General features: G+C 47.3%; 1 protein-coding gene across 7 annotated transcripts in view; it reads left to right on the forward strand.

The window, feature by feature from the left end:
* PALM2AKAP2 (PALM2 and AKAP2 fusion) overlaps positions 1–26,702 on the forward strand; it is a 382,216-nt gene that overhangs the window by 325,528 nt on the left and 29,986 nt on the right. For 6 of the 7 annotated variants that reach the window (XM_055427558.2, XM_088838264.1, XM_088838265.1 and 3 more), the window contains one exon: positions 23,085–25,479. In XM_055427558.2, coding sequence (XP_055283533.2) covers positions 23,085–25,479 — 2,395 coding nt within the window. Of the gene's footprint in view, positions 1–13,896; positions 14,055–23,084; positions 25,480–26,702 lie in introns of those variants that run through there. The other variant, XM_088838267.1, reaches the window with a different exon arrangement.

Genomic DNA, 26,702 nt, shown 5'->3' on the forward strand with positions numbered 1-26,702 from the left:
CACCCAGAGACTTGGGATGGATTGGGGAGCAGGTTGGACGTGAGGGAGGGAAGGGCCTAGTCTGAGGGGCCAGCCAGGGATAAACTTAGGAAAGTAGGGGACTTCCCTGGTGGCCCAGTGGTTAAGACTGCACTTCCAGCGTAGGGAGCGCAGCTTCAGTGCTTGGTCAGGGAACTGAGATCCCACGTACCAAGCAACGTTGCCCCAAAAAGTAAATTAAAGGAAAGTAGATCAGGTTTGGAAAGGGTGGCGGGCCCTTAATTTCAGACTCAAAGGTTTCTATTAGAAAACAGTCCAAGAGACACTGATCACAGCCCTAGCTGGGCCAAGCTGTGGTGAGGGAAGGAGGATCCAGATGCAAACCACAGTGGCACTCCTGATCTCCAGCACCCACTGGGTGGGGTTCAGATCACTGACTGGGGGTGCCTTTCTGGACCACACACCTGACTTCCTTTGCCCCTGGAAACCTCCAGTCCCAGAAGTGGTTGTTACGGTACATTTATGTTTCTGAATTCCTAAGTACTGCACAGAATCCAGGCTTACAAAGAGGAAGGCAAGCTGGTTGTGTGAACCTAACTGGGCTCCATGTTTTAAGCAGCTCATACTGTCTCACGTGCTCCTTTTGTGTTCCTATCCCAATCTCTGAAATTAACTGCCCTAGTACCTGATTTGTTAAACGTGAATTAGAGAGTGAAATCAAGCAGTGATTTTAAAGAATACTTCTTATAACAGGCTCAGCCACATTACTGAAGGGAAGCATTTCAGCATTGCATGCTGACATGGAGGGGGGCTGACTTGGTGAGGAGGTGACAAGCCCCTTGGTACCAGTGCAGTTTTTTGCCGGTGAAGCCTTGCTCTCTCTCCCTTCCCCATCCTTTTAATGGCTACCATGCTCTGCCAAGATGAGATATAGGAATTTTTTTTTTTGCAGGTATTAACTCTTAAAAAAATTTTTTAAATTGAAATATTGATGTACAGTGTTATGTTAGTTTCAGGCATACAGCAAAGCAATTCAGTTTTATAAATAAATAAGTAAATTCTTTTTCAGATTCTTTTTCGATGCAGGTTACTACAAAATACTGAGTAGAGTTCCCTATGCTATATAGCAAGTCCTTGTTGTTTATCTGTTTTATATATAGTCATGTACATATGTTACTCCCAAATTCCTTCTAGTTTATCCCCCCGCCCTTCCCCCTTTGGCAACCATAAGTTTGTTTTCTATGTCTGTGAGTCTGTTTCTGTTTTGTAAGTAAGTTCATTTGGAAATACAAGCTTTAACTGTCTGTACCAATTCTGAGGTTCAGCCTGAAATCACAAACACAGGGAGCATGGCTTGATGTTATATTTGCTCAGTTTGCATAAGATGTGCTCAGAAAAACTTAGGGGGAAAATACGGGAGATTGAATGTTTTAGCATACAGCAGAGCAACATTGTGGCTCAAGGCAACCTCTCTGTTTCATCAGCCTTCTAACATCTCACAGCCTGAGATGTCTGTTGGTTGTGTTCCCAAGGCATTGAACGCGCCTCCCACCCCAAGCCTAGTCCCTGTTATTTCCCGACTTGGAGCCCCAGCTTCTGCCCTGCTCGCTTGGGGAGGGGTCCACATCCGGAATGGACTGGCTGCTCTCAGATCCGTGCTATTGTGGTCCAAACTGTGTAGCAGACAGAGAGACATTCTTGGGAGTGGCCAGACATTATCTAGAGAATTCCAACCACTCAACTGAAGAGAAAGTCACTTACCTTGAGCCTTTAGAAGAGCAGTCCAGGCATCTGAAGTGGGGGCAGATGGCAGACACAGCTCGTTAAGACTACAGCTGAGACATACCTAAGAACTCAGAGTGAATTCTTAGATTCAGTGAGCCGTGGAACATCCTGTGTCTTCGGATGCAAAAAGGATGTCAATATTTGCTTCTTTATCGTGAACTTAAAAGAGGTGGACAAGCCATGGCTTAGAGCCCAACTCTGTCACTTAGTTGCTTTGTGTCCTTGGGCAAGTTGTTGAAGCTCTGAGCCTCAATGTCTTTCTCTGCAAAACAGATTATACCCTACTTCAGGGTATTGCTGTGTGGATCTCTTGAGATAATGTAAAGGGCATAGTGAAATGCCTAGACATCGTAACGTTCAATTAATAGTTGTGACCATTGTCATCCATGTCAGTTCTGTTTCCTGTAAAGGAAACTGGCACACAACTGAGGCAGCAAGCTCATGGGAAGTGTTCTAGGATTCATTCAGGGTATGTGGTGAGGTAGACAAAGAATCCTGGGGCTCATCTTTCTCGTGTGAGAAGTCCAACTGTTCCAGCTTCTTCAAGAGGCAAGATGTTAGTTAAAATTCCTGAGACGAGCAGCTTCACCATTTACTGCTGTATGTCTGGGGGACAAGTCACTTAAAAGTCCCTGAGTCTCAGTTTCCTGAACTGTACAATAGTGCGAGGAAGAGGCCTGGCCTCCTAGGGTGGGTTTTGAGGAATAAACGTGAGTCTGCTTTCAGATTGCTCAGTCCGATGCCTGGTATATTGTAAATGCTCAGTGTAAAGTCTGATCCTCTGATCATTGACCTCAGCCGACCCCTGAGGTCTCCTGGCCTCCCTGTTTGACAGGGAAGACTTTGCCAGCTCCAGGACTCTGCAGCATCAGTCTTCGCTGATCACCAGTGTGCCCGAGTGCTTCTGCCTGCAGCCGTGCTACCCGAGGATGCCCTGATTTCACAAGTATCTCTTTGCTCTCCCCAGTTTGTCCATGAATTTTCAAAAGTGCAAATACCCTGTGGCCACCCCCCCCCCGGCAAAATTTGAAAACCCTATGATTGGCCTGCTGCCAGAGGACAAAGCAAGAGTGACCTGCCTGCCTTGTGTCCAGGGCCTCCCCTGCCCTGGGCAGGTGACAAGCTGTTTTCACGTGCTGTCTCTTAGGGAATCTATGTTACAGCCTTAGAAGGGAGATGTGTTTGTTTCCCTTTGCTGCCATCATAAATTACCATAAATTTAATCAGGGTTGATTCCTTCTGGTGGCACATAAGGACAATCTGTTTCATGTCTCCTCCTAGCTCCGGGTGTTGCCAACAATCCTTGGCACTTTTTGGCTTGTAGATGAATCGCTCCAATTTCCGTCTCTGTCTTCACATGGAGTTTTCCTTTGTATAAGTCTTTGTATGTTCATTTCCTCTTATCAGAACACCACACCTGTCACTGGACTGAGGGCTCACCCTAATCCGATATGATGTCATCTTAATGAGTTACATCTGCAAAGACTTGATTTCCAGATAAGGTTATATTTTGAGGTTCCCAGTGAATGTGAATTCTGGGGAAGAGACTCTTTAAGCCACTGCAGTAATTAGTATCCCCCTTTCTTGTCTGGTTGCTCAGTCATGTCTGACTCTCTGCAACCCATGGACTGTAGCCTCCCAGGCTCCTCTGTTCATGGGATTATTGTTGCAAGAATACTGAAGTGGGGGTCCATTTCCTCCTCCAGGGGATCTTCCCAACCCAGGGATCTAACCCATATCTCCTGCGTCTCCTGCATTGGCAGGTGGGTTCTTTACCACCCAGCCACCTGGGAAGCCCATTATACACTGTTAATAAAGGAGTAACCCAAGTTTCAGAGAGGAGAAAATCCCTTACATAGCATCGCACAGTTTGTGTGATACCAGAGGATTCAAACTATGACCTTTTCTCTAGACTTGAGTTCTCCCCATTGGATCATCTTGCCACTCACAAGTAAGTAGAAAATAAAATAAGGAGATAAAAAAATCTAAGGCAGCAAACTGGTGAGCAGCAGTTGGCCAATGGATCAAAGCGGGGCTCTGGAGGGTAAACAGGATGAGCAGAGACTGTGCAAGTGAATGGAGACCCCTCCCCCCTTTTTTGTTTCTCAGACTTTATCCTGTTTCCATAGTCAGTATAACTTGTTGGCTTTCAAGCGCAGTGCTTGCTCCTGGGATTCTGCAGCCCTGCAGAGAGAATTCTCAGAAATGGGACCTGAAGTGGTGCCAGTAAGCCAAGGGAAGGAGCACATTTCTTTGTGCAAAGTCAAATACCTTCTGTGACTCCACTTTGCCCCGACTAACTACTAGTCAATGTTTATCATGCATCCCCTTGGTGGATGGAGAAATTCCATGCTTTCCTTCTCTTAGCGAGGTTCCTTGCTGGCACTCAGAGCCATAGAAGCAGTCGACAGAAGCAGGTGACTGGCCCTCAGCTGCTGGCAGAGCCAGGCTCAGGCTGCCCAAACCTTGCCAGCCCCTGGCAAGACTGGAGAAGCACAGAGCTGTGGGCAAGGTGTGGTGGTGGGGGGGTCATATCACAGGCTCTCCCTGTTACTGGCTAAAGCATGGGACTAGAGCAGAGTCAGAACCAGGGTCAGGTCCTCAAAGTCAAAGGGAAGTTTCTCTTGGTTTGGGCTCAGTATCCCATGGACTCAGTGGCATCAGTTCACTGCAGGAGGTGGAGTCAGAAGATTTTGTCAGCCTGGCTTGAGCTTTTCAAAGTTTTCCTTGGCTACCCGCTTACACCCTGCTCTTCATCAGGCCAGTGTCCCCAACGCATGCGCCAATCCAGAGCAGTACACTCACAGTTGGTCGTCTGGACTGTCCTGGGGTCCTCTCTTCCTGCTCAAGCAAGTCAGAGTGAATTGGATCGGAGGTCTGTTTGCTGCACAGCCTGACATTGTGCTTTTGAAGAAGCCTAAAAAAGTACCGTTTGTGAGTTTTCAGACTGGCAGTTCATAGTGACACTGATAAGCATGATGATGAGGCCTGTTGTGTGGATGAGAGTCTAAACCTTCTAGAACCTTCCACTGGTTCCCTTGCAATTCACAGGTCCTGACTCAATAGGATCAGACCTCTTTTCTGTTGGTAAGTGGTAGATCCTTTTGTTGAATTTTCTTCCAGCTCATCAGGTATTTCATGGAACAGGTACCTTTGATTGTTGGACTTTTCGTTCTTCTCCGGAGTTGTGAGTGTTGTCTTGGGTAAGTAAAGCCTTCCTGTGGGACATCTCTTGCCTTTGAGCGGAGAAGAACTTGGTGGGTGAGCCTGTAAAGAGGACTTGGCTCCATGCTGAGTCCTCTTGCTGTCCTCAGATGCTCAGGCCTGGCCTGAGGGCTGGAACTGGGTGACAGAGGGAGGGAATCCCAAGGCAGAAATGGCACTTGGGTCCAGGGTTCAGGATTGCCTTGCAGAATTATCATGCATCCCATCTTCTCAACACTTCCTGTATTTATTTATTTATTAAAAAAAATTTTTTTTTTTTGTCCACGCTCCATGGCATGTGGGATTTTGATTCCTTAACCAGGGATCAAACCTTTGCCCCCTGAATTGGAAGCAGAGTCTTAAACTACTGTATCGCCAGGGAAGTCCCAGCAACATGTACTTTAAACATTAGTGAGATGTGGTGTTTTTGCTTGCAAACGAGTGGACTTAGCAAACCCAAAATATTATTTTAAAGACTCGACTCAAAGCTTTGAACTACTTTACAAGAACAGAAAAAACTGATTCAAATTCACTGACTCCCTATTTGTGTATCTGTCCACCTGTCTGATAGGTGGATGGGAAGCTACTTGATTGGTTCCACTGCACAATTAAATTGAGTGCAGCGCAAAAAAAAAAAAGACTTGTTTAGAATAACAAATCAGGTCAGCCTCCAATTCTTGTTCTCTGCTTGCTAATCAGAGCTTGGAAAACTTTTTTAATGGGGTTTTCCTATGACATATCCTGTCTGTGACACAGTTCATGAAACTATGACATTTGACTCCCAGAGAGGAATTTGGTTACTCACAGAGCATTTCACAACTTTTCTGGGAATAGACAGCTCATGGAAGGAAAATGTCCATCTATAACAGATTATAGTGTCACACAATTGTGTCCTGTGAGCATATGATAGCACAAAAGCATAACTTCCTCCAGGGAAGGTCACATTTGGAGCACACTTGTCCATCATGGCTGAGTAAAGGCTTCCCTTCTCACCATGGAGATGGAAATTGGAGATTGAGAGGTGTTGCGATACCTAACAAGTAGACAAGATGGTCTTTTTAAGTCTGCTTGTATTTAAAGGTCAAATTTGTAACATTTATTGATGCTTGATTACTTTCAGTGATTACTTTTCTAATTATAAAATTAATACATGCTCAGTGATACAAACCTTTATAAAAGTTACAGGTTTCACTTCAGCTTATCACTCTGCCCTCAGCATTGAGCTTCCCCATTCTCCAGGGTTAACCAACTAATATAGTGATGTGATTCTTTCAAATAATGTGTATAAATGGTATCCCCGGCTTTGAGAAAGTGATGAATCTTCAGGTATATAATCTTCCATCATGGTCCCATATTTCCTTTTAGTTCTTGCCCATATCACTATTTATGTTTAATGTACTTAATTTTTTTTTACCAATTAATACATGCACATAGTTGAAAATTCAAAAGGTGTAGAAGGGAACACAGTGAAAAAAGTTCTTATACATTATACATACCTGGAAGCTAATACAAATATATGTGCACGTGTGCGTGCTAAGTCACTTAAGCCGTGTCCGATTCTATTCACACTCATTTTTTTGTTAACGGCTACCTCATATGTCCAGTCCACCCCATTCCAGAGAAAACCATTGTTGTCTCTTTGACAGTTCTGCTTTCTGGGAAGATGCCCTGGAGAAGGGAATAGCAACCTACTCCAGAATTCTTGCCTAGAGAATTCCATGGATAGAGGAGCCTGGTGGGCTGCAGTCCATGGGATCGCAGAGTTGGTCACTACTGAGTGACTAACATATATCTACACATCTATTACATATACATTATATACACCTAGAAACTAATACAAATATATATAAGACTATATATTCACCTTCATTGTTTGTTAACAGCTAAAGCAGCATGACATATACACAGTTCTGTACAACTTGTCACTTAACGGTAGATCTTTGAGATTGTTCGATACCAATTCTCAGAGAGCTGGAAGCTGTACTAACTCTTAAAGGTTGCATGTAATACTCTATTTTATGAATAGTCCAGGCCTCTAACTTAGATTATTTGTAGTCTTTTACTATTGCAGGAAGTGTGGCATTGAAGATCTTTGGATAGAGGTCATTTTATACACTTGCCACTATGCTGTTACTGTTAAGTCACTTCAGTCGTGTCCGACTCTGTGTGACCCCAGAGACAGAAGCCCACCAGGCTCCCCCTTCTCTGGGATTCTCCAGGCAAGAACACTGGAGTGGGTTGCCATTTCCTTCTCCAAAGTGTGAAAGTGAAAAGTAAAAGTGAAGTCGCTCAGTAGTGTCCGACCCTTAGCGAGCCCACGTACTGCAGCCTACCAGGCTCCTCCATCCATGGGATTTTCTAGGCAATAGTACTGGACTGGCTTGCCATTGCCTTCTTGCCACTATACCTGAGTATAAATTCTTGAAAGTAGAATTACTGGGTGAAGAACATTGCATATTTTAAAGCTGGATACATATGCCAAATTGCCAGGCAACTTCATGGGATTGGATGAGGGTACCTTTTTCCTCCCATACGGATAACTAATTTTCTTGGTGAAAAATTTATCACATAATTTAGCTTTTCTCTTATGTGAGTGGGATTGGGAATCTTTTTCTCTAAGAATAATGTGTGTATTTTTTGTATGTCAGCTGTTTTCCATATCTTTTGTCCATTTTTTGTGTTTGGTTTTTTAGTCTTTTACCTGTGGTTTGTACAGATTCTTTATAAATCTTGAGTATTAAACTTTTGTGATGTGTTATAACTTTTTTCTCAGTTTGCTTCTGATTTAGCCGCCGTTCACTGAGTCCTTTTATTGTCGGACAAACCCCCTGGCGGTCGCTGTGCTTCGTGTCTGCTCCCTAAGGTAGCAGTAGTTTGCTGTCCTTTTTTTACAGAGAGAGAGAGAGAGGCCCAGGTGTGTTGGATACCAGAGCCCATTCTTAACCAGAACTCTGCACCCCTCTATACATAATATATTAATATAGCATCATTCCAGGTTGCCAAGCACTTTCGGAACTATCCTTTCTAAAGTTTGACCAGCATTCCATCAGTTCAGCAAACTGCAGTGTTCAGGTGCTGATTTTAACGACTACACATTTTCACTGCCGGCAGGTTTTTACTTTTCTAGACAAAATTGCAGTCGATGCATTTCTCCTAAAGCTTTGCTCTCCAAGATGCACCATAATGGCACCAATATCCCTGCATGAGATAAGGGTACAGTGTCTGAAGTAGCTAACAGAGGGACCTTTTGAATCTATGATCCTTGGTGGAGGGACCCAAAATAGACTCAGGGCAGAAATGAGGTTCACAGCTTAGGGGTACTGTATTGGTCTTCTAGACTTTTTCATGGTCACCACTAGCTTCCTCTGGTTGTGGAATGAAGCATACCATATATTACAATTCCAGATTCTCCTCCATTCTAAAGCTTTCTTTTTGATCTGTATTGGAGGCAGGTTAGAGGGTGCAGTGGAAAGGCGAAGGGCGTGGGAGTTGGTGAGCGATTTCTTTCTCTTTAGAATAATATTTCTTCCAGGAATAAATGCGATCATGGTACATAACATAGCTGGGTGATCTGTACATCCTCGTGTGTTCTTCCAAAGCTCTGTGGCTTTCAGGGTCCTGAACACTGAGGAGGTGCCGCTGAGTCTAGATTTCCTGCAGCCTTTTAAGGGAAGTTACTGTTCTGTTCCCATCTCATCCCTTTCTCTCAATAAATTAAGGTCTGATTATGTTAGTTTCCTGTGTGCCCATGGTCAGTTGTGTCCAGCTCTGCGACCCTGTGGACTGTAACCAGCCAGGCTCTTCTGTCCATGGGGTTATCTTGGCAAGAATACTGGAGTGGATTGCCATTTCCTCCTCCAGGGTATCTTCCCAACCCAGGAATGGACCTGCATCTCCTGCCTCTGTTGTTGTTTTTTAATTGCTAAGCTCATCTCCGACTCTGTGACCCCCATCAACTGTAGCCCACCAGCTCCACTGTCCATGGGATTTCCCAAACAAGAATACTGGAGTGGATTGCCATTTCCTCCTCCAAGGGAATCTTCCCAACCCAGGGCCAGGGCTCGAACCCCCATCTCCCGCACTGGCAGGTGGATTCTTTTAGCACGGAGCCTCCTGGGAAGCCCCTTAGTTCTCTACACTTCAAGTCAATTAGAGAGTCTTCTGAGTAAACAAGTTCCTATTTTAAATGGTAAGTATTCCCATCAAATTTACATCTAAGTGCAAATTCCTTTAAACCCCTTGGCTCCATGCTGAGATGTGGCACCTTTTGGAGGTGGGACTGGAAGGAGGCACCCCCCTGAAGCGGGGGAGGGCAGCAGCCTGGAAAGGAGGAGGTGGCCATGGCCATTTAGAAAGGACATGTGGAGATGTCCCAGCTGACATCCGAGGAAGCTGAGGCCCAAGCTCCGTTCAGCGTGTTGCTTGAATTAGGTCTCGGAGCAATTCGAAAAGCTGCAAACTTCCATCTTCTCTGCACCTGGAGAGGGTGCCTACCCCATGCTGACCTCACCCCTCCCTATTTCACAGTTCCAGGTGGCAGGCTGGGTAGGACCATTTGAAGCCAGCCTCTCCCTCCATTGTCTGCTGCATCTCAGCAAGTCCATTTGGAACATTCTGTCACACTGAAGGTACATAAATGGGATGGCTCTGTTTAGCAGAATAAACTCCAGCAACTGAAGAGATACAGTTCTGACCAGGGGAATGTCAGAGACAGGGCGGAGCTCCTTCCCGGAATCCTTGAAATCTCTTGGCAGAGTTTTTGAGCAGTTTCAAAGGAAGCAGCTGCCCCCATCTGCTGTCTGGCTTTCTCTTGACTCTGCCCGCATGGTCACCAGGCTCAGAACGATCCTGGGCTTCACCTCTGTCCAGGGGCCATGCCAGTATCAAAGAACAGCAGAGTTTAGGGGCAGAAAGGAGATGCAGTTGGAGAGGTTCATCTAGCTTGACAGACCCAGAAGAAAAGCCTGGTCTTAGGGTCACGGAGAAGCAGGCATGTGGTTTCAAAGGCAGTCTGTTACTGCCTGGAATTCGCTTTTTAATTCTTCCGCTTTGATTCTTAGCGTACTTGCTGGGTCTGCTCTGTCCTGAACTGCCACGGGTGCCTTCCAGGGGACAGAGCCCTGCCTCATGGGTAGGATTTGTGGATTCCAGCCAGATCTCTGTTCCCAACCAGCTGTGTGACCCTGGGGAGGGCGTGGCTCCTGAGGCTGAGGCCTGCCCCTTGGTGGAATGGGTGAGGATCCCCACCTTGCAGCTGGTCACAGGAAGGTAGAGAGAAATTATGTGAGCGTGTGTGACCCAGGGCGGCCCCCAGGAGGCGGACAGTAGACTTTCTCTGAGTGAGGATCGCAGTAGCATTGATGACCTTCCCACCCCAGCTGCTCGGTCCTCACAAATTGCACTTTGCTTCCCAGCCAACCAGGACCAAGTTTCCAAAGCGATTCCTTGCTCCCAGTGCAAGGCACCTCAGAGACTAAAAACAGATCAGGCTGCAGCAGCTGGAGAATTAAACTGGCAGTACACAGTTTGTTTTCATAAACTCAGAAAACCACCCCCAAACTTGGAGTCTGTGATGAGACGGAGGAGGATGGACATGTAACCTTGCAATATAGATACTGCTGGATTCTGCTGTGTTCCTTTCCATCGGGAGACACACCCCCGCACCCACCCACCTCGCTGCCTCTCGAATCATCCCCTGCCAGCAACTCAGGTGACTGGGTTTGTACTCTTGTGGTCTCCATCTAGCTTGCCGACTTCATTTCTCCCTCTGCCTCTGAGAACAAACCATTTTTTCTGGAGCATCTTGCCATAGAGCATTTTTCCTAATTTCACCATATTTTTGCAGCCAGAGGGAGGGGTATGTGTTGTGTACAAATCTGAGTGATGTGTGTGCATGTGTGTGTGTGCACAGGTGCACGTATGTGTGAGCATGGGTATTGCTTTGCTGGGCCTGTTGTGACAGCATCCCACACAGTGGGCAGCTGAAGCAACGGAAATTTATCGTTGCACAGTTTGGAGACAAGGCGTGTCAAACCAAGGTGTCGGTGGAGTTGGCTTCTTTGAGGGCTATAGGGAAGGCTTGTTCAAACCCCTCTTCTTGGTTGACAGACCCGTGTCTTCTTTCCCGGCTTCTTCACATTCTTTCTAGGCATGCCTCTGTGTCTAAAGCCCCTCTTTTTATAAGGACACTAGGCACATTGGATTAGGGCCCACCTGAATGACATCACTTGAGTTGATCATTTCTGTAAAGACCTTTATCTCCAAATAAGGTCACATTTTGAGGTCCTACATGTTAAGACTTCAACTTACAAAGTTGGGTTTGAGGGAATGCAATTCAACTCATAACAATATGCATGTATATCTGTGTGTTTATGTAATAAACCATGACATCTCAGACTCCACTCAAAAATGTATCTATTACTTAGTGCTATTAAGCACTTTAAGAGCACAGTACTTCCCTGGTGGTACAATGGTTGGGAATCCACCTGCCAGTGCAGGGGATATGGGTTTAATCCCTGGTCCAGGAGGATTCCACATGCCATGGAGCAACTAAGCCCACACATCACAACCGCTGAAGCCCACTTGCTCTTGAGGCTGCAAGAGCATCTATGATTTCCTCTTTTGCCAACAGGGCAGATTTAAAACAATTTTTTACATACCTCCTTGTGGGTACATTGGGGCAGGTGTGAGTATGTAGTGGGTCCCAGGTACCACTCCTGCCTCTTGGCTCCAAATCACCTCTTCATGGAGGGCCGTGCCTTGCTCTCTTATTCCCAAGCAGAGCAGTGGCACCCTGGATGTGGGATATCCCCTCCACATTTTACTTTAGACCATAAGTAGCATCCCACTCCAGTACTCTTGCCTAGAAAATCGCATGGACAGGGGAGCCTGGTGGGCTGCAGTCCATGGGGTCGCTACTAGTCGGACATGACTGAGCGACTTCACTTTCGCTTTTCACTTTCACACATTGGAGAAGGAAATGGCAACCCACTCCAGTGTTCTTGCCTGGAGAATCCCAGGGACGGGGGAGCCTGGTTGGCTGCCGTCTATGGGGTCACACAGAGTCGGACACGACTGAAGTGACTTAGCAGCAGCAGCAGCAGCAGCATCTTGAAATGCATTTGGCCCTATGGTAGAACATTCCAGTTATTCCAAAGGGCAGGGCAGCCTAACATCAGAGTTTCCGTAGCATAGTGCTCCCTGGAGACTTGGGCATCACCCAGTCAGTCACCGAGAAACTTCCGGATATTTCTAAATAAAGTTCAGCTCATTAAAAATGTCATTTGGATGTTGTAAACAGTTGTAAAGTACATTATGCATTTAGCTTCCCTGGTGGCTCAGAGGTTAAAGTGTCTGCCTGCAATGCAGGAGACCTGGGTTCGATCCCTGGGTCGGGAAGATCCCTTGGAAAAGGAATGGCAACCCACTCCAGGAAAATCCCATGGACGGAGAAGCCTGGTAGTCCATGGGGTTGGAAAAAGGCGGACACGACTGAGTGACTTCACTTCATACATTTAGCTTCCTTTTCAAAATAGACTGCTCGGGCTCCATCCACGCTGGTGATTCTTTCCCAGACTTGTGTTCCCAGGAGGGTCGCAGGGATCTGCGATGCTGACCTGCCACCGTCTTTGGACTGTTAACTGCTTCACCAGGATGACTGCTCCCAAAGTGACCCCAAATAGATGGCCCCACAGGACTATACTTGATATCTGTCCTCCTCTTTCTATTGAGTTCACTGTGAATCTCTGTTCTCTTTGTCTCTTCTAAAATCTTACTGAAGAAAATGAGTTCTGCATGGCCCTGATAGCCCTGGAATTCTGATTGACTTTCCGGTCAGCCAAAACCCTAAATTATGCCCCAGACTTTCCAGGTTAACCCAAGGGTTCTGGGTGACCAGGTGAGTGGAAACTTGTCCACCCTGAGGCAGTGCTGGGAACCAGTCATTAACGAAGCATGAGCCTTAGTGTGTGGTGGTAAGGGTCTGATCCTCTGGTGAAAGAATGAGGGATGTATGTGAGGCAGTTGTGTCTCCCCAAGGCATACGTGTATCTTTTCTTTTTTCCTTCGTGGCAGAAGATACTAGTTAGCCCTGAGAAAGGGGAAACCACTCCCCCCAGACGTCCCATGAATTTAGCACTCATCCTTGTCTTCAAATTCTGTCCCATTTCAACATGGGACATAATGTAACCACTGAAAATATATCAGACCCTGACCCTTGAAGGACATAGAACGTGCTTGTGAGATAATGTGAATTGAAAAAAAATTTGGCTACAAGATTGCCTATAGTGTGGTCTCAACTCTATGAAATACCTATTTCTGAAAAGGAGACTACATGATTGCAATAAAACATAAGCTCCCTTCCTCTGAGTAGAGGGAAGATGAATGACTTTTATTTTCCAAATTTTCTACAGTGAAGCATTTATTATTTTATACACACATATATAAACCCTAAAGTGAAGTCGCTTAGTCGTCCGACTCTTTGTGGCCCCATGGACTGTAGCCTATGAGGTTCCTCCATCCATGGAATTTCCCAGGCAAGGATACTGGAGTGGGTTGCCATTTCCTTCTCAAACACACCTATATAAGCTGTCCTAAAAAGTTCCTTTAACTGGATGCAGTGTGTGTACCTGGATCTTCAGGATCTGTGAGATTTTTTTTTTTTTTTTGCTGCCTTTAGCATCACGGAGATATTCATTCCCTGCCTGCCCAAGACCCATCTCTAACTTTCCAAGAAGACAGCCCTAACTGGTTCCTTTGAGCATCGCTAGCCTCCCACCTTCCCACTCAGCCCTGGACGCAGGGAGTGGACGAGTGCAGGGAGTGGACGAGTGCGGCCTCTGACTGACTGGCTGCTGCCCTCCAGGCTCGGGCCAGCTAGGGAGGGGCCAGGCCTCTTTGAAGGGGGTTAAAGTCCTTCTTTGTGTGAATGGCCTTTGAGGGAGTGGAGGGAGGGCCAGCTGTGACCTCACAGTCTTCTGTCAGGAGACGCAGAAGGAATTTGTCCAGCTTGAGCCAGGGCGCAGGAAACTGCCTGGAAAAGGAGGCAGTTCTGAGCGGGGCCATGTGAAGCGGGCACTCTGGGCAGGGTAAGCCGAGTCTGCTGACCTAACTTACTGTCCTTTGCTTTCTGATCTGCAAGGAGAGGGTTCCCTCGTGAGGCCAGACTCTTTATGGAGGAGGGGACTCAGGGTGGGGACTGCGGCGCTGTGCTGTGGATGCCTTTCCTGCTGGAGAGAGAGTGGGCAGCCGGGCTTGGACAGGAGACTTGCTTCTTTTCTTACTAATCTTGTCAGACTCCCAGCTTTCATGCTTATCGGCAGAGCAGGAGCTCCGCACCACACATACAGCGCGGGCAAAGGTGCACACCTCCTGTTTGCCAGACAGTGCTTTGAAGATGGCGCATGAGTGTGTGCACGTGCCTGCCTGAGAGTGCGTGCGTGTGTGCGTGTGTCCCCCTTTTCCACACCAGAACCAAGTGGCCCACCAGCCCTGGTGACTTGTTATTTAACCTACAAGCCCATGTTGTAGAATGTGCCACATTCATAGAGTGGAGGCTTTGTGGGGGAACATGTATGCCCGTCTGCTGTGGGACCCAGGGCTATGGGAAGAAAACTGCATCAGCTCTCTTCCTAAGTACAGGACTCATCTGTGGACAAAGAGTTAATTCCGAAAGCCTCTGGCACTGTTTTCTCCTGGCTCTGAGTTTACACAGTGGATTTTTTTGCTGGGTCCACGGTGGAGCCCAGCTTTTGCTCTCTGCCATTACTGGTTGGTCAGGCGTGAATCCAAGATCCCAAACTATTTTAAAACTAAGAAGGACACAGCTAAGTTGTACAGGACTGAAGCCAGGGACTTGCTTTCAACAGAATCAGTTACCCTAGAAAATTTAGGCTGCCGGAGCCAGAGTTCCCTCTGTGGCCTTGACCTTGGTTTATTCTGGAGGTGGGGGACTGTTCTATGAGACAGTTTCATAGTGAAAAGGGTCTTCTGTGGGAAGAGCATCTGAGGACTCCTTGATACAGAGCTTGGAGTGTATCCCATCAAGGAAGAAGTGAAACTTGCCTTTCTTGGAGCTGAAATAAGGCATCTTGCCTCATTCAGGGGAAGTCTCCCAGTGTTTCTCAATCCCTTTGATAGGGAATGGGTCTCCAAGTGACTGAAGAAAATAAGCCTTTCACCAGTGGCTGCAGAAGAGGCAACAGCTTCTTTCCTCGCCTCCTCCCATCACACCCCCATTACACACACACTCTTTCGTTTCTTTCAGAGAGAGCCCAAGCAGTAAATGTGTTCATCAAACCACACCTTAACATCTTCCAGATGTGCAGCCTGACATCTGAGCCACTGACTTTTTAGCAGGGTGAAGGGGATGCTATTCATAGGGCAGGCTGCAGTGGTGGGGAGACTCCCCTTACATTACAAAGAGACTACTTCTTTATCAGGATTACCATCGAGTTAAGACATAGCCCAGCCTTGTTTCCAATGGAAGGGGGTTCCAGAAGTGTTTTCATGCTGTCGTCTGCAAGCCTGGACCTGAGAACTGAGCCAGAGAGAATAGCAGGAGGGTGATTGCTAAGTTGACCAAGACCATAGAAGCTCTCAAAAAGAAAAGCTGAGCCTGTAGGAACAGAAAGTTCTTTTTAGGACTGTCAGAGTCACATTTAGCCATAATGGCTTCATGGCAGGAGGTCGGGCGGGGCGGGGGGCGGGGACAGGAAACCCCAGAGGCAGAGTTAGTGTTAGCCCCCTCTGTTAGGGGTCATGTCAGTATCCCTGAGCCCATCCAGTCTAAATTTAGCTGCAAGTACCCGGGAATGCTGGGGGTCTTAGATCTGCCTCTCGGCAGCTGGGTCTCCGGCCTCCTTGGGGAGTGGCCCGCCTCCTGGCTTCCCACGGTCAACAGCAGCCTTTGGTGTTACCGGCCGGAAGACGCTCTGCTGGGGGGCGATGAGGGGAGAGGAAGTTCTGCCTGGGACTGGAATGTGGTCCAGGTTTACTCCGGGGTCGCTCCCCTCCACTTCCTGGCCCAGAAGCCTGGAGCCCAAGCCAGGAGGCAAGCCATCCTCAGACATTCCCACTCTCCGGACCTTCGCAGGGCTGGGGGGCAGGGGCCACTCAGAGTGCCCGCGGCTTCTCTAGCGGGGGCGGGTGTGGCAGGGGAGGTGCAGGCCAGCTCCCCAGGAGCCCTGGTGCTCCCAGCTCCCTTCAGCCATTGCCCTCAGCCTGCCCCACCTTGAGCAGGCCATGTGGTTCCTTCGAGTTACTGTTGTCGCGCTCACTTGTCGCTGCTGTCTTTATGTGAATCTGTCCTCGCTCTCCCTCTCCAAGGCTGTAAGCTCCCTGCTGCAGCTTGGGGAGCACTCCACAGCCCTAGGGTCCTCCAGGGCCCCGGCACAGGGCTCGTCACTCTACAGGTTCTCAGGACACGTGCAGAGATCCACTGTTCCTCTTCAGCCTCTCTGCTCCCCTTCCACGCTCTTGGGGTCCCTCTGTCTTCGGTCTGTCTCCCCCAGACCTCCCGACTGCCTCCCTGCCTCCAAAGCTGATGAACTTCAGCAGACCCGGGCGGGCATCTTACCAGTGTCTGGACATCATCCCCCTGCCAGGTCGCACCCTCTCCTCCCATCTGCAGTCCTGATGGAAACTTTGGCCAGAAAATAAAGAGTCCTGAATAAACCATTAAAGACAGCCACTCATGGCCTATGGAACACAGCAGTTGTGCCCTGTGTCTTAAAAACTCAAGTTAGGAAAGAGAGGGAGGACAAGAAAAGGAAACAGATGCCCTCTGGTTTCACAGCTATGAGGAAGTTTTTCTTCGTAGCGTTCCCCTCTTCCTAGGCCAAGAACGAGTTCATATTTTTGGTGGAACTTAAAAATAACTAGATTAAAGGATCAGGTCACTTATTACCTGGGGAAACACATTTCTAATTTGAATATCGTGGCTTTGGTAGGAAGTAATCTGGGTTATTCAGAGCAGAGAAACCTGCTTGTGCAGCAGGCGCCTGATGTTTGAGTGAATTTGGGTCACACGGTGCATTCAGGCTGGGAGCCTGGGAAGCTGGGACAGACATCGTTAAGAGTAGGGTGTTGTGTTATTGCTTAGTCATGTCCAACTCTTTGCGACCCCATGGACTGTAGCCTGCCAGGCTCCTCTGTCCATAGCATTCTCTGTCCATGGGATTCTCTAGGCAGGAATACTGGAGTGGGTTGCCACTCCCTTCTCCAGGGAATCTTCCCAACCCAGGGATCGAACCCAGGTCTTCTGCATTGCAGGGGCATTCTTTACCGTCTGAGCCACCAGGGAAGCTCAAGAGTAGAGTAGGGAGGTAGAGAAGTGACAAACACAGAGACATGGGAAGTGAGTGGAAACATCTGCTTCTCACTTGACCTTGTGGCAAAGGACACCTTTCTGGCATCCCCCTGGGCCCAGCCAGATCTGCTAAGGAAGATGCATTTCCTTCACAAGTTCTTTCTGTGCCTGATGCCCCCAGCCACAGGCCCAGGTGTCCTGGGAAGAAAGAGCACACAGTCATCCGTGACCTGAGCTGAGCAGGCCTCAGGGCCCTGGTGTGTCTTCTGTGCAAATCAGATGGCTCTTAGCATCTTACCTGTGCTGCTAACTGGTGCTGGGGAGAAGTTGCAGCCTTGTCCACTGCCGTGACTGGGATGTGGGATTTCAAATTTTGCCTCTGGATGTCATCAGAGGAAGCAGAGGACCTGCCTCAGAGGCCAGATCCCCAGACTGAGCAGGAGGTCCGCATCCCCAACTCTATCCAGAGGGTCCTGCAGGTAGAGCAGAAGACAGGAACTGAACCTAGGTCTCCAGGGCATCTGGTTGGTTTTGAAAGGGGTCCTCGACTTGTGAAGCCAAGCTGTATACTGTGACTTCTAGAGATTCAAGTGTGCAACCATCAGCCCGAAAGTCACGCAAATGATCTGCAGATCCATACACCTTCATAAGACTTCCCTTGTCATTTTGGAAGCTTCCAGTCATGAAGAGTACTTTTTGAGAGGTACTGGGATAGAATTCAGAAGAACTGACCTTCCTTCAGGTCCTGGCTGTGCCATTTATTAGCCAGGGGATCCTGGGACAATCTCTCTAAACCTCTTTTTTTTTTTATTTTTACTTTTTTAAATTATGAAAGTATGACAACACATTTACATGAGACTTAGAAAATACACAACAAGGTTACATATAGTTCCACTATGTGCATGTGTCCATTGTCGCTTCAGTCATCTGCAACCCTATGACTGTAGCCTGCCAGGCTCCTCTGTCCATGGGATTCTCCAGGCAAGATACTGGAGTGGGTCGCCACACCCTGCAGGGGATCTTGGAACCTGCATCTCTTATGTCTCCTGCACTGGCAGATGGTTTCTTTACCACTAGCACCACCTGGGAATTAGTTGGGAGTTTCAATATCAAACTCTCAAAAATTAATAGGATGAATATACAGAGAAGCAGAAGGATGTATAGTACACTTGATCTGAACCTTTTATTCTCCCCTTAATTATGCCAATTAGCACAAGCCTCAGGGGCCCTTGGGAGTTAAAGAGAGCTAAACTCCTGGAGGAGAGCAGGTGCCTATGGAACATGGGATTTCTGATTAGATCCTGGCTGACTGTTGTTGGTGTATGTGTTCCAGATGAGGGTGTCTGCTCCTGGAATGTAATTTAAGCTAACTTCAGACACACACACACAGCTATATTATATTGTGTCTGTCTGAGTATTTTAAAGTAAATTGTAGACATTCTGACCAGCTGTGAGCTATTCTGGGAAGCCAGGAGGCCAGCAGGGCAGGCAGATAGCACATGCCAGATTGTTAGGTCTCCACCTAGAGGCGGCGGTCCCCCTCCACCTGGGTTGGGAAGATCCCCTGGAGGAGAAATGGCAACCCACTCCAGTATTCTTGCCTGAGGAATCCCACGGACAGAGGAGCCTGGCCAGCTACAGTCCATGGGGGTTGAAGAGAGTCAGAACTGAGTGAGCACAATGTACACATGCATAGTCTGTTTCAGAAAAGACTTACAGTCCCTTTAATGAATGCTCCTTTTTTCTGAATCTGGAGTCAGGCTCCCCTTCTCTGGAGCATGGAGAAAATCCTGGTCTTCAAAGGGAGCAGTGAGTATTGACTGGTTTAAACATGACATCATTTAATGATGTCGAACCCAGACTCCTGTCAGTTCCTTGCACAGAGGGGTTCCTAGGCCACTTCCACTCACCTGGTGTGGTGGCTCTGATCACATCAGGCCATCCAGCACAAAGGTAAATTCTGCCTGCTGAGACAGGACTCAGGAATTTGCTCTTTGGTTATAATTGTTCCTTAACTTTACAAAAACCCAGGAACTCTGAGGCAGAATTGTAAGCCAGCAATGCAGAGTTGTTTATCTCTTTAAGGACTTCTGCCCTGATTAGGGTTTAGAACTCTGCTCCCTGAGGTAGATAGAATCAAGTCTCAGGAAGAATTTTCTGAATTTGTGGAAAGGAGCTGAGGCCTCGTGTAACCAACAGGAAGGAGAGCCTCTTTCCTGTTTACACTCCACAGTGTCTAGATTTTTGTGGACAGTATTGGAAAGCAATCACCTCAGATTACACTGAGACTCCAAATTTGCCTGTAATTAGCATTTTAAAAATGTTTGACACATCTCAGACATAACTGGTGAGACTCATTATTTCAACTCAAGGCTAAAACTGTTATGTTTTGTTTTTGATATTGCAAAAATGTACTGTCAAGTGATGTTCTCAAGATATTTAAACTTTTGAATTGGGACAGTTGTTGCTAGTTCAGAATATATCCTTGGAAAAAGGATAGAGTTTTTAAAGTTCTTCAAAAAAAAAAAAAAAAGCTGTAGGGCATCTGCTCCTTCATTATCCGACATGAGAGCCATGAAGCATTCAGGAGGAGGGGATGATGCTGACAACGTGTTCCTGGGGATGCTGTGGAGACAGGCTCAGTTACTGCAATCTCTGTGATCAGCAACAGGAGGTTAATAGAGGCAAGTGTTTCACTTCACCTGACCAGACTGGGTAAAACCCCAACATAGATTTATGACTTCCTAGGAAGTATGGGAAATCCAGTTTTTGTTAAGAAAAGGGCGTTGTCTCCTGGAACTTATTGTTGCTGCTAATTTCATCATGGCCCTACAGAATAAGCCTCCTGGATTTTAAGTGAATGAATCCATGACTAACTGAACTACAGAATTAATTATATGCCTTTCTGCTTCTTTCATTGTCACAGTGCCCTTTTTCTTGTCATGTCAACTATTGTAAAGTGTTTTCTGTTTTAGTAGAGCAATATTCTTCACCATATTTCAGTCCCAGCAGCTTCCTTCTAGCAGCTTCCTACTATTTTCCTACCTATTTTCCCTCCCCAAAGCCAAAGGGATAGGAGGAAAGCTCTACTTACTCCCATGAAAATATTAGCAGTAGATCATTGGCCAAATGAAGCTGTGGGTGGGAGCATCATGGGCAGTCTGATTTTCACCATAGCAGTTCTGTGTCTCTTTTTGTTGCTTAGCTTTCCATGGAGCAGACTAATTTTGGCCTAGGTTTTCCTGACGTTTGAATGGCAGCCAATAAGTTTCACGCGTTCAAATTTCCTGTAATTCTTAAATGACGTAGAAGTTACTGACATTCACTTTAACAGAAGAATGTTTAATTAATGTTCTTTAAAGGATGGCAGCAGTTGTCTTTGTCATGTCTTTTTAGTTCATTCTAAAGGGTGGCTCAGTGGGAAAGCATCTGCCTGCTAATGCAGGAGACACGGAAGATACAGGTTTGATCCTTGGGTTGGGAAGATCTCCTGTAGGAGGAAATGGCAAACCACTACAGTATTCTTGCCTTGGAGAATCCCATGGACAGAGGAACCTGATGGGCTCCAGTCCATGGGGTCAGAAAGAGTCAGATAGGACTGAGTGAGTGAGCTAAAAGAGCCACTAGTTAACGGGGGTCCCAAATAAAATAAAGATAGTAGAGATTATAAATCTCAAGTATCAGACTTTGACAAAGACCAGATCAAGAGTGGAAGGTCCTTTGAGACCAGAAGGTTTTGACAAAGAAGGAATATTTATTATTATTGTCTGTTATTGAAGAAGGAATATATATTACTTGATTGATTAAGTGTAAAGAAGAAGGCGGGAAACAGTGAAGGAAGCCCTCCTCAGTTCGTGGATAACCTCCCAGTTCATGGTTGACTGTGAGAGGTTCTCAACATTCTGACAGCAATGCAGAGCACATAGCATGAACTTCCATGTTTTTCTAGGTATTATGAACAAATCCATGATCATCACTTTTCTTGAAAGAATTTTGAAATTAATCCCCCGAGCATTATCCTAGGTGGTGTTTTGATAGTATGTTCTAAGTCTTTAATAATGTTTAAATAAAGGAAAATTATACAATATTGCAATTTGCACTCTATTGTATCAAGAATACCAGGTACCCTCTAGACCTAAGATGTGAAACAGAGCTGACAAAAGTATTAGTGAAATACTTGAGGGGAACTCAAATTAAGCTCACAACTTACCGCTGAATTTTCTGAGATAAACCAGAGACCTTTGGTATGAAAAAAAATGATCCTACAGTTTGAAAATTAATCTTAACTAATGCCAAATAAACTGACATGCAATAGATAACTAATGAAAAATATGATGCATTTAAAAACATTAAAAAAGATACAGTTTTCTTATTTAACCACAAAATTGGAGCTGTCACATATAAAGCATTTTAGGAACTAGATGAGAGGTGGTGTTGTCTAGCCTTTCAAAGCAACATTCACTCCTTAACTAAGGAGCATTGTTTTGATGTTGTTCCAGGGAACAGAACTGTGTGAGTCAGTGACTTTGGTTTTGTGTTTATAATGCACATGGTCAATTATAGCCATGCAGTGGGATACTGTAGCTCTGAAGGGGCCATTGAAGAGACTTACTGTTTTCCAGTATTTTATTTTGGAAAAATTTTCCTAAAAGTTTCCTGTCTACAGAATAATTGCATTACATCTGGCAGAGAATCATGTTTTCAAGATTGGTTCCTGCAAAAGGGCCTTCTTTTTTATAGTTGAGGACGTTACAAATAGTTCTATTAACAGTTCTGCAGAAATCTGCCATGAAATATTTTGCAAAGTTCTGGTGCAGTTCAGTTCAGTTGCTCAGTCGTGTCCAACTCTCCGCGACCCCATGAATCACAGCACGCCAGGCCTCCTTGTTCATCACCAACTCCCGAAGTTCACTCAAACTCATGTCCACAGAGTCAGTGATGCCATCCAGCCATCTCATTCTCTGTCGTCCCCTTCCCCGCCCCCAACCCTTCCCAGCATCAGAGTCTTTTCCAGTGAGTCAACTCGTCGCATGAGGTGGCCAAAGTATTGCAGTTTCAGCTTTAGCATCAGTCCTTCCAATGAACACCCAGGATCGATCTCCCTTAGAATGGACTGGTTGGATCTTCTTGCGGTACAAGGGACTCTCAAGAGTCTTTTCCAACACCACAGTTCAAAAGCATCAATTCTTCGGCGATCAGCTTTCTTCACAGTCCAACTCTCACATCCATACATGACCACGGGAAAAACCATAGCCTTGACTAGACGGACCTTGGTTGGCAAAGTAATGTCTCTGCTTTTTAATATATTATCAAGGTTGATCATAACTTTCCTTCCAAGGAGTAAGCGTCTTTTAATTTCATGGCTGCAATCAGCATCTGCAGTGATTTTGGAGCCCAAAAAAACAAAGTCTGAAACTGTTTCCACTGTTTTTCCATCTATTTCCCATGAAGTGATGGGGTTCTGGTAACAATTGATGCTTAATCTTTTGCACTTCAGAAATTATTTGAGCAATGTCATCAGATGATCCAAATCCCAGTTTACTTTTCAATGTAAAAATGGAACTAGCATTTAATGAAAATTTTCTGGACACCAGGTAAGCAAAATGGAATCTGTAAAATTAAGGAAGTTTAGGTACTTGTTATTGTAACAAAATGAATATATGAAGGACTTTTTAGAAGAGAAACCTCTATTCAAAAGATTCTGCCATTGTTCAGTTTGTCTTCCAGTTAATTATCAGCTCATGTCTCAGGTTGACATCCATAAGCAATGAGGTCTCTAACCCTAATTTCTGTTTTCTCTTTGTTCCAGAAGCCTCCCGAGCTTTCTGAGGATGATACCCAGCTAAAACACGAGAGAGACAACTGTAGTGCCAAAACCCTGGAGTCTGTCACCAGCTCTCTCCCTGCAGATCACAAAAACATGGAAATTGAGGTCTCTGTTGCAGAGTGTAAGAGTGTGCCCGGAATCACCTCGCCTCCACATTCCGTGGACCACCCCTCCCCTTTCTACTCAGCCCCCCACAATGGCCTCCTTGCTGATCACCACGAGTCTCTGGATAATGACGTGGCCAGAGAGATCCGATATCTAGACGAGGTGCTGGAGGCCAACTGCTGCGATTCCGCCGTGGACGGAACCTACAACGGCACGTCCTCCCCGGAGCCCGGAGCAGCCGTCTTGGCGGGAAGCCTGCGCCCGCCCGCGCCCGCGGCTGTGCAGCCGGAGGCCGCCGAGAGGGCAGCTGGCAGGCCAGCTCCTCCGCGCCTTGAGCTCCGTCAGAGCGACTCCGACACCATGGCCGAGGGCAGAAGCGCCAACGGCCACCCCCCTGAGCAGACCCGAGGCGTCCCGGGGGACAGCCTGCAGGCGCCCGTGAGCCCCAGCTCCTCCACCAGCTCGCGGGGCTCCTCCCGGGACGGCGAGGTGCCACTCACCACGCTCAAGAAGGAAGCCAGGTTCGAGCTGCGTGCCTTCCACGAGGACAAGAAGCCCTCCAAGCTCTTCGAGGACGACGAGAGTGAGAAAGAACAGTACCGTGTCAGGAAGGTGAGGCCTTCGGAAGAGATGCTGGAGCTGGAAAAGGAGAGGCGGGAGCTCATCCGGAGTCAGGCCGTGAAGAAGAACCCCGGCATCGCCGCGAAATGGTGGAACCCTCCGCAGGAGAAGACCATCGAGGAGCAGCTGGATGAGGAACATCTGGAGTCGCACAAAAAGTACAAGGAGCGCAAGGAGAGGAGGGCGCAGCAGGAGCAGCTGCTGATGCAGCAGCAGCAGGCCCCACCGCAGCTCAGCGCGGCTCCCGCATCCTCACGGGAGCGGCCCTCTGTGCCTGACCACCCGAAGGAGGACATCGTCACGGAGCAGATAGACTTCTCCGCGGCGCGCAAACAGTTCCAGCAGATGGAGAATGCCAGGCAGACAGTGGCCAGGGGCCAGAGTACACCCAGGCTCTTCTCCATCAAGCCCTTCTACAAACCTCTGGGGTCCATCAACTCAGACAAGACACTGACCATCTCCAGACCAGCTTCTGTCCCGGCACCTCCTGAAGACTCCTCAGCAGCCAAGGGGCAGAAAGCCCACTGTGCCCCAGAGAGTCAGTCTTCGGGAGGAGGGGGCCAGGACAGCACAGCTTCCCAGGGAAAGGAAGGGCCGTACAGTGAGCCCTCTAAACGCGGGCCCTTATCCAAACTGTGGGCAGAGGATGGTGAGTTCACGAGTGCTCGGGCTGTCCTCACCGTGGTCAAGGATGACGACCCTGGGATCTTGGATCAGTTTTCAAGGTCGGTCAATGTTTCTTTGACTCAGGAGGAGCTGGACTCTGGTTTGGATGAGCTGTCGGTGAGATCCCAGGATACCACCGTCCTGGAGACCCTGTCCAATGACTTCAGCATGGACAACATCAGCGACAGTGGGGCCTCCAATGAGACAACCAATGCCCTGCAGGAGAATTCACTGGCCGATTTTTCTCTGCCCCAGACTCCCCAGACTGACAACCCCTCAGAGGGCCGAGGAGAAGGGGTCTCCAAGTCATTCAGTGACCATGGATTCTGTTCCCCTTTGTCCACACTGGGAGACTCTCCGTCGGCTGATGACCCCTTGGAATATCAGGCTGGCCTCCTGGTGCAGAATGCCATTCAACAAGCCATCGCCGAGCAAGTGGACAGAGCTGGGTCTGAAACCACCAAGGGTGGAGCAGAAGAACAGGGACCTCAAGCAAGTCAAGAGAAAGCTGGCCCCAGGGCTCCCAGCTCAGAGAAGCCTCAGAGCATGTTTGAACCACCTCAGGTGTCCTCCCCTGTTCAAGAGAAAAGGGATGTATTGCCAAAGATTCTGTCTACTGAAGACAGGGCGCTCAGGGAAAGGAGGCCCTCCCAGCCACTGCCGGAGGTACAGCCCAGTGGCCCAATAAACATGGAGGAGACCAGACCGGAAGGGAGCTACTTCAGCAAGTACTCGGAAGCGGCTGAGTTAAGAAGCACAGCCTCGCTCCTGGCCACTCAAGAGTCCGATGTAATGGTTGGGCCCTTCAAGCTGAGGTCCAGAAAGCAGCGGACTTTGTCCATGATTGAAGAAGAGATCCGAGCAGCCCAGGAAAGGGAAGAGGAGCTGAAGCGGCAGAGACAAGTCTTGCAGAGTACCCAGAGCCCCAAGGCAAAGAACGCCCCATCACTGCCCTCCCGGACGTCGTGCTACAAAACTGCTCCAGGTAAGTGAAGTGTCGCAGACCAGAGACAGATGCTGCAGAAATCAGCTTACAGCGTTCTGTGCGTGGCTAGCTCAGTGTCAGGGAGACACTGGTCCAGGGATTCCAGTGTTGAGGGACACACAATGGGGATGTCTGAGTGTCTTCTGGAAGAACCTTGAGCCTGGATGGTGTTTGCTGTTTTCCAGAGGGTGTAATGGCTCCTTTCTTGTTCTTCTGCTCTGGTCTTCGTGTCATATGGAGAATTGTTCTCTGTTTATTGTCTCTCTTGGTTGAGCTAGGCTATGTGTGGTGCTGACCTAGAATCGGCCGTTGTGTGGACTGTGTTGACATCAGTAACTTGACCCTTGGTATCTGCAGTTAAATCAAGCCTGTCTGGTTTGGGAATGTCTTCTCCTAACCCCTTCTGGATGCTGAGTCTCTTCCCAGCAATGACAGATATGGGTTGGTATTGCAGATTGACCCATAGAAGATGTTTCTGTCCATCTTCTGTATAATGGGATTTGTCTTTCCTTAAATCACCATAAAGCAATTACTTTGGAATCATGGTCATCACATCTATTTGTGTTCTGTGACCTTTTTGGAGAAGTTGAGTTCTCTATGTAAAAGACAAGCCTCTAATCTCCTCCCATTGTTTGGACAGTTCCCTATCTTGAATATTTTGTATAGATGGTTGATGTTAATTTCAGTGATAACTATTGTTGCTATCATTATGGATAACAGTGTGACCGGTAATTTTTAATTCCCGTTTAGATATGATGTTACTTAGTGAACCGCACATCCTGCCACAGAGAAGAGCTGCTCAAAGTGTGGTCCGAGCTCATTTATGACTATTCTTGGTCCATGCTAAGATCAGTCCAGACATTGGTAAAGAGTTTGAAAACTCTTGGAGCAATTTGATATTGTCTTCAAATCCAAGTGTAGGATTTTGTGTTTTTTTAAAAGTATTGTTCCATAATGGATTGGGCAGAAAAACTATTCCTTCATAGGAGAGAATTTCAGAAGTGTTGCCTTACCATGTAATTACTGTATTTAGCTTGGTCTATCCAGACCTTGGGCTTCCTGTGTAAGTCAGTCGGTAAAGAATCTGCCTGCAATGCTTGAGACCTGGGTTCGAGTCCTGAGTCGGGAAGATCCCCTGGAGAAGGAAATGGCAACCCACTCCAGTATTCTTGCTTGGAAATTCCCAAGGACAGAGGAGGCTGGCAGGCTACAGTCCATAGGGT

Source organism: Moschus berezovskii, chromosome 7, assembly GCF_049115385.1.
Source record: "Moschus berezovskii isolate FMDL1 chromosome 7, NW_MosBer_1.0, whole genome shotgun sequence".
In the NCBI taxonomy this organism is placed as follows: domain Eukaryota; kingdom Metazoa; phylum Chordata; class Mammalia; order Artiodactyla; family Moschidae; genus Moschus; species Moschus berezovskii.